Source organism: Sinocyclocheilus anshuiensis, unplaced genomic scaffold (assembly GCF_001515605.1).
Source record: "Sinocyclocheilus anshuiensis isolate Anshui unplaced genomic scaffold, SAMN03320099.WGS_v1.1 scaffold1759, whole genome shotgun sequence".
NCBI classification, from domain to species: Eukaryota; Metazoa; Chordata; class Actinopteri; order Cypriniformes; family Cyprinidae; genus Sinocyclocheilus; species Sinocyclocheilus anshuiensis.
The window spans coordinates 37,240-45,677 of NW_015548294.1; the positions used below are offsets into that span (position 1 = coordinate 37,240).

Consider the following 8,438-nt stretch of genomic DNA (forward strand, 5'->3'; position numbering starts at 1 on the left):
GGGCCACTCATCAGTGTGATTGTGGCCCAATGCCGGTGGTGTTGGCCCAGTTTCAGTACCCAGACTTGGGCCAGTACTGGTTAAGTGTTTCATTTCTCGTCGGTGTGATTATGGCCCAATGCCGGTGATCAACACCGTCAGCGCAGCCATCTACCGGGAAATTTTAGAGCACTTCATGCTTCCTTCTGCTGACAAGCTTTATGGAGATGCTGATTTCATTTTCCAGCAGGACTTGGCATCTGCCCACACTGCCAAAGGTGGGTTCAATGCAAAAAGCTGGTTCAATGACCATGGTGTTACTGTGCTTGATTGGTTAGCAAACTCGCCTGACCTGAACCCCATAGAGAATCTATGGGGTATTGTCAAGAGGAAGATGAGAGACACCAGACCCAACAATGCAGATGACCTGAAGGCCACTATCAAAGCAACCTGGGCTTCCATTACACCTGAGCAGTGCCACAGGCTGATTGCCTCCATGCCACGCCGCATTGATGCAGTAATTCATGCAAAAGGAGGCCCAACCAAGTATTGAGTGCATAGAAATGAACATACTTTTCAGAAGCCTGATATTTCTGTTTAAAATATCCTTTTTTTATTGATGTAATGTAATATTTTCTGAGAAACTGAATTTTGGGTTTTCATTATTTGTAAGCCATAATCATCAAAATTTCAAGAAATAAAGGCTTGAAATATTTCACTCTGTGTAATGAATCTATATAATATATGGGTTTCACTTTCTGAAATGAGTCACAAAAAATATTGACCTTTTTCATGATATTCAAATTTTTTGAGATGTACCTGTATTTTCTTATGGTATCCTATAGTAACTCACTGATTATCATTGTAGTTAATACTACATTATGATATAGTATACATTAATAAACTGTAGTAAATACTATAATATACTACAGTATTACTATAGTAAAAACTTAATTTTACCACAGTTACAAACTCACTATAGTTAATACTAGGGATGTTCATTTCGGTTATTTTTCCTAACCGACAACCGACGCTCCTTAACCAATTATTAACTGTTAACTGACAAGATTATTTTAAATTAGTGTCTGTGACCCGTAAAAAAATACTAACATTTGTTTCCCCGGGATTAATTTTGCATGCGCAAAAAGCAGCAAACAACAGAACATGAGGATTCACATGGTCATATCATATCACATCACGCACCTGCGAGCGGAGAAAAACATCATAAAGCTTGGCTATATATATATATATATAAATAATAATAATATAATAATAATAAGAGAAATATTTTTACTTAATAAATTAGGAAAACGAAAGAAAAACTGTGCAACAAGTATCCTAGTATGCAGAGTTTCTCTCATATAAGGTGAAACAGACGACAGACGAAAGGAAACAGACGACAGAAAGCGACATCCTATTTTCCTTTAGGCTTATTTTACAAAAGCACAAAGATTTGTTTTTATTGTGAATGTACACAAATAAAAGCAAACCTTTTACAATTTTTTTATATCTTTATGACTAAAAGGAGTAGTTTCTTCCACTGTTAGAAGGAAACAATTCAAGTGATTGCACCGGTGCCGCATGCGCGCACCTTGACAATGCAGCCTGTTCATTATCATAATAAAATACAGTCAGTCAAACATATGGAAAAAAACACACTGCTCAGTTTAAATATGTAGTAAATCTGTGCCGTTAAGCGTCACAGTACCGCCGTGATGTTATGCAAAACATTTTGTTTTACGTGGATATTGGAACGCCAGTGAAGTTGGCTACATAATAAATAATATTTTGGCATTTAAATACATTGCGAATACGGAAATATTAGATTTTTTGTCAAATGAGAGACCCAACGTTGGTTTCAGTTTAGTTTTGGCTTGTCGTTTATATTGCTATAGCTTCTTATATTTTTAATTCTTGTTCTTTTCTAAATACTGTTAATTGAAATGACTTGCTGTGGCGTGAGGGGAACTAAAATAGCCTAGCTATGTTTACAGTATTTAATAGGGCTGTGCAATATATCGAAATTATCTAAATATCGCAAATGTACATATCGCAATATGCATATCGCTACGGCTTGCAATTTTTGGGCCATGAACAAAAGACAAAGAGAAAATCACTCACTGCTCTTACCTAAATAACTTTTGTAGCTTAAATAAGAATCAGTGCATATTGAATTCATAGAGTAAATACTAAGCAGTGTTGTATTTTTCCTTTTTATTATTCAGTTCCTAAACTCATGTTAAAATGATTACACTAATGTTAAAATGACATTTTTATGTAATGCTCGAGTAAAACACTAACGTTCACTTTCAGAAGTTATTGTAGGGGTGCTTTCTTCTCACAAAAAGTGAAACATGTATGCTAGTTATATTAGAATCAGAATGAATTTTATTCACCACTTAAGTGTGCGCAAACACAAGGAATTTGTTGTGGTTTTACAGGAGCTCTTGATACATACATATACATACATACAAATAACCATATATATATGACACAAGATAGTTATAGAAGTTCACAGAACTGACTCAGCAACAGCTGAGTAAAACTGTTTCATCTGAGCATGTGGCACTTTAAGCATTATCGTATCGCATATCGAATATCGCATTATTGAATGAGTTATCGCATATCGCATTTTTCTTCAATATCGCACAGCCCTAGTGTTTATTAAAATTTTTGTAGACATTTCGCGTCGGCATTAGGCCTATTTCTGAAAGAAATAATAAAATGCGACTTACTAGGCCTATACTCGACTTGTTTTTTTTTCTTCTAAAAAACAAATGTTTTTATATACGCGTAGCATATTTTAACCATGCAGCAAACCATTTTAAATATTTTGATAAATTACTGAAAAAAGTTAATAAATTACTTTTTAAACCATTACTTTTTAAACCATGTGTAAATCATTAACACAACTGATTGTATTAATCGGTCAAAAATTCTTACGGTCTGTTAACAGTTAACCGGTTAAAATGAACATCCCTAGTTAATACTACAGTATCCTGTAGTATAAATTAACAAAGTGTTTTATACTATAATATACTACAGTGTATTATTATTTACTACAGTTTACTACAGTATTTACTACATTTTATGAACTCACTTTAGTCAATACTGTAGTATGATATAGTATAAGTTAACAACGTGTAGTAAATACTATAATATACTACAGTATACTATAATTTACTACAGTTTACTATAGTAAATACTAGAGTTTACTACAATATTTTTTCATGTAGGATTCCTTAGCCGATTCGATTGCAGTATGTGATGTCATTTTCTGTTATGAAAATTTAGAATTAAATAGAAATTTCTATCTCCTCCTAGGCCATTGCTCCAATTTCCATGAAAATTGAGCCAGATCATCTTCAGACAATGCAGACAAAAAGTTATGGAATTTAAGTCAATTTGTCAAACCATTTTCAAAAATGCGGCAACAAATTTTCTGTAGCACTTGTGAAAATAGATGTAAGACTGTATCTCCTCTACACTTTATCGTATTCAGTACAAACTTGGTCCATGTCATCACAAGCATGACCTGAGGATACATGCTGTGTTTCAGTGCAGCACCACCTAGTGGTCAGGGAAATATGAAAAATAGATATTTTTGCTTATAACTTCTGAATGGTTTGGCCAAAAAAATCACAAAACTGGTCTCTTTAGATTCGGTGCAACATACATACAGAGTCGAACCATTCACAATTTTCCCATGGCAGCCATTTTGACTTTTGTCATAAAAAGCTATATTTTACGAACGCACTGGTGTATCATTACAAAACGCAGTATGTGTCTTCGGCACAGTACTCTGATGGTACTCAAAAAGTTTCTGAGCAAAAAGTTATAATGAAATTTCCAAAAATTCGAATAACTTTTGATTAACCCTCTGGGGTCATAGGGTGTTTTGGGGCCTGAAAAAGTTTTGACATGCCCTGACATTTGTGCTTTTTTCAGTTGCTTACAAACATTTGAATGTCTAAAGTTTAATAACACTGTAATCAGCACAAACTGTGCTACAATAATATGTGAGCAGCATGTATGTACGTGATTGGGTTTTTGAGAAAACAACGTTTATGCGTGCTTAGTGAAAAACTACAATTTTAAAGTCACTGAAATAAGGCCATAAAACTCATACAGAACATTTGATCACAAGACTTTTGAGAACTGGATCTTGAAGTCTAGAGTTTTTGCTTCAAAATTATGTGAAAATCATCTTACTCATTCACAGAAAACAATATATTGATTTAAATTTTCTAAGACACATTTTGTGTAGAAAAGGTATATGCGAGTAGGCGTGAATGATCATGCATAATGCTGTGATTTACACCTGAGAAGACAAAGGCCCGCATAATGAGCTGCATAATGAGCCTTTCAGTCAGGTGTGTGACTGAGAGGGAATTGCTACAAGAAAGAATGTGAGGAAAAAAGAAATGTATATATAAATGCTGTATTACTCTTATATGTACGGTCAAGTATGAAGGAGCATTGTAGTTCTTTTCGCTGTCATCATTGAAATCTGCAAAAAGTTCCGCTGGCGGAACTGTCGACCCCAGGAGGTTAAATTGGCCTATTGTAGTGAAACTCATCGCAATAAATTCTTTGGGTCATGCCAAAAGCGTAGATACTGATTTTGCCATAGTCAGCTGAACTTCCTGTCCTCTATTTTGGTTTATGTTGAAAACCTACTTTTTCGAATTTTGGTCAATTTTCACCAAATTTGACCAAAATTGATGTGGCATCGTCACTAGACCACTAGAGTGTATTAGCCTATTGTAATGAAACTGTTCTCATTAACTGGTCTGCTATTTTGATTTATTTATCTATTTTGGTTTATGCTATTTTGATTTGTTGAAAACCTACTGTTTCAAACTCCTTCTGGACAGATTGTGTGAGTTTCACCAAAATCAAAACAGATCATCTTCAGACTGTGCTGACAAACGTTATGGATTTCGTTTTGATAGACAAAACTGTTTTTGTATAGCACCGCTACAAATTTGAGTCATGATGCCAGTCTATGTCTAAGGCTGTATCTCTGCAAAGCTTTGATATATTGTCACCAAACTTTGTGTGTGCCATTGTCACCTCAGACAGAACACACAATATCAGTTTGATAACAGCGCCTATTGGTCAAAAGTGATAAGCCATTAAATCATATTACTACTGGTTGTATTTATGATTTTTTGCGGCCTTGTAAAACTAAACAAAGCAATATATATATAAAATCTTGAAATTGCATGCATGTTTCTCCACTGCTTATCCAGAGACTCCTGTTCACAGTGGCTCCTCCTCTCCTTTGCCCTTGACACCCAGCAGGGATTGCACTGGAGGGCTTTTCTCAGGGCTGGAAACCCAGAGGAACTACGAACTAAATGAGGTGAGTCCTAAACCCAGGTTCAAGTCTTGCTTTACTGTCAGTAATAGAAAGGCCCTATTTGAAGTTAAATGTATCAAACCCATTAGTGTACTTGTATATCTTAAAAAAAAAAAAAGGTGGTGATTGGAATGAATGTGTTCATAACTTGTCATTTTGAAACAAGACATGGTTAAACTGTGTACACGTTGTCATATCAGTCACTCAAGACTATTTACTGGTTGGTTTTATTCAGCAATTTATTAACCCTCTAAGTGCCAAAGTCGCAAAATTGCGACAAGACGTCATACTTAATCAAATAGACTGTAGTTCCTAATATGGTGTAATATCTCATTTGTATTCCCTACCACTAGATGGCAGACATGTAGTACTTCGATTCTAGACCAAAATTACGTCACCTTTCTATTCAAAGTGTTTGAGGAAAGAGCAGAGCAAGTGAGCTTTCGTGTCATTGATGCGGAAGCAGTTCAGTTCAGAGCGTGCGGGTAAGCTGTGAGATTTGTGAGAGAAAATCGCCAAATGGCTTCCAGAATTTTTCCAAAAAAACCCTGGCGCCTAAAGGGTTAATAGATAAAAAAAAATCAACTTTAAAATTCCTATCATATAACTAAAATCTTTCAGATTATTACTATGCCAATGTTAGTTTAATTATATATGAGAGATCAACTGATATTGATGTAACGACTGGACAGAGCAGACAACATTATTTGTTATATTTAACAAATAATCTTTGAAACCCACTCTGTGAGTTCTGAGGACCATCCCCCAAAAGTGCAACTATCACACCAAGAGGGCTGTTACCCAGGCTACCATCTGATGTTCTATTATTACTTAATTAACCAAGATCGCACATATGCTGTGCTTGGTATCTAAAAGCTCCAAATTACGTTTCCTATTTGTTAATTTACATTACATTTGGCTAACTCTGTGACGCATTTGTATTATAAGAATCTTGAAGATTCTCCTCTTGGCCAGCCAATCCAGTTTCATATTCAAAACACCATGCTAGAGACAAAAGATAGTAAAATTTCCCTCCAAAGCTACCATTCCTCATTGGCTCACTCAAATCCTGAGGGTGTGACATCGTCACCCTTTATAGATCACTGATCACCAGATCAGGGTGGTTCTTTTAGATTCAGGAATGCCAGGAGAAGATGCTGAGCTAAGAGTCGTCAAAAAACCACCCTAAGCTTGTGCCAGGCTCCGGCCTAGTCTTTCCATTCATCAAGATCCTCTGACTCAAACTGTTTCTTTCTCATCAACTAACTTCAGCAGAGACCAACTGGTGCCCCAAAGTGCATCAGGACTCTCTTTTAAACAGGCGAGACGTGCAAGTATCAAACTTAGTTTTATTAATTGATACATTAATTTGTTTTGTCCTATCTTATCTATCATATGTTGTTGCCTTTTTAAAAAATATGCTATACATTCAAAAGAAATGCATTTTAATTTTATAAAATATATTCATTTAATTTTATTCATATTAATTTTACTTAAACATATATATGAATCGACCCTCTACATTGCGAGTAAATCACTCGCATATGCGACTAAATCTTCACTCTGGGCGACTAAATGATGTCTAATAATAGCCAATGGCTCTCAGACGCGCAAAGTGAGAGAGAGAGCGAGAGAGTCTTACATAACATGCAGAATTGATGTGATACATGTAAATGATATTCTTTTTTATTTTCCTGTCAAAATAACAGAGTTCCTTTGGAATTCTTCAGCTTTTAAGAAATGCCGAGTTTTCCGGTAGTGGGCAGAACTAATGCGCAAACGACAATCTCATTGGCTGGTGCTCACCTATTATCGTCCCTGTTTAGATTTCAGCAAATCAGTTCGAGCGAATGCACACGACCTGAATAATATTCATTAATCCAGAAGCTCGTTAATCCTTGGTGCGCTTTATTATTCGTATAATAATAATATCTTATCAGTATTTTTGTAGGGTTTTTTTTTTATTTATTTATTTTATTTTTTTTACAGGAACACTGAATGACCAAAAAAAGCACCAGTCCTAAGTTCATGGTTATATATATATATTAAATTCTACATTTATTTAAATGGGGGAAAAAAACTTCACTGGTATCGGATCGGTATCGGTATCGGAGGCGAAAAAGGCGGATCGGGGCATCCCTAATAGTTACCCTGTCAAATGCGGCTTTACGGAGCTCAACGGCTCTGAACGGCTCTAGCCCAAGCTGTGATATAAAGGAACACTATTGGCTATTTTAAAAAAGGGCGGGGCTGCTTGATATGTCCCGCCCTGTCTTCCTGTTTCAGTTAAAATGACGTCAACACATAGAGTAATGCTGCGTGTATCTAAGCATTTCAGGGGACCTTTAAGTATCATTTGCACCTTTTTACAAAGGTGTGTTTGAACTAAGCTTTTGCTACATGCTCTGAGTAGTATTGTGCAGTAAGAAAGTTTTTTTCCTTAACCAGGAAATTAACGTTCTTAGAATTGACAGACAGTTGACACTGAGATGTCAAGCAAATACTTACAGCCGATCTAAATATTTATAATTAATCATAACTAGTTATAATTAATTATTCATATTTCCCCTTTGCGCTGATTCGCTACATATAATGGTGGAGAATGCAGGCATGATAAAACAAAGTTTATGAGTTTAAATCACTGTCAACCTAAAAGTGTGTGTTTGATAATCCAGGTAAGAATAGGGCGTGACTTGAGATGCACTGTTGTGTCCCTATTTGCTGGCTTGTTTAAATGCAGATAAAGTAGGGGCTTGAATTTGTACCTCTATTATGATTGAAAGAGTTTCATATTTCCCCTTTGAGCTGATTCGCTACATATAATGGTGGAGAATGCAGGCATGATAAAACAAAGTTTATGAGTTTAAATCACTGTCAACCTAAAAGTGTGTGTTTGATAATCCAGGTAAGAATAGGGTGTGACTTGTGATACGCATTTGTGTCCCTATTTGCTGGCTTATTTATATGCAGATAAAGTAGTGGTTTGAATTGGCATCTCTATTATGATTGAAAGAGTATCGTGCTTAAATGGTATCAGTGTAAGGTTAATCTGATTTTAGCGAAGAAACCCTAATTTCAGTATTAAAGCGTAAGT

At 35.4% G+C, this 8,438-nt stretch overlaps 1 protein-coding gene across 1 annotated transcript in view; it reads left to right on the forward strand.

The window, feature by feature from the left end:
- The window catches only part of LOC107655940 (male-specific lethal 3 homolog), a gene marked incomplete at its 5' end in the record, with an annotated part of 152,236 nt that overhangs the window by 27,633 nt on the left and 116,165 nt on the right, over positions 1-8,438 (forward strand). Inside the window, one exon of the mRNA XM_016443574.1 lies at positions 5,235-5,347. Coding sequence (XP_016299060.1) covers positions 5,235-5,347 — 113 coding nt within the window. The remainder of the gene's footprint in view (positions 1-5,234; positions 5,348-8,438) is intronic.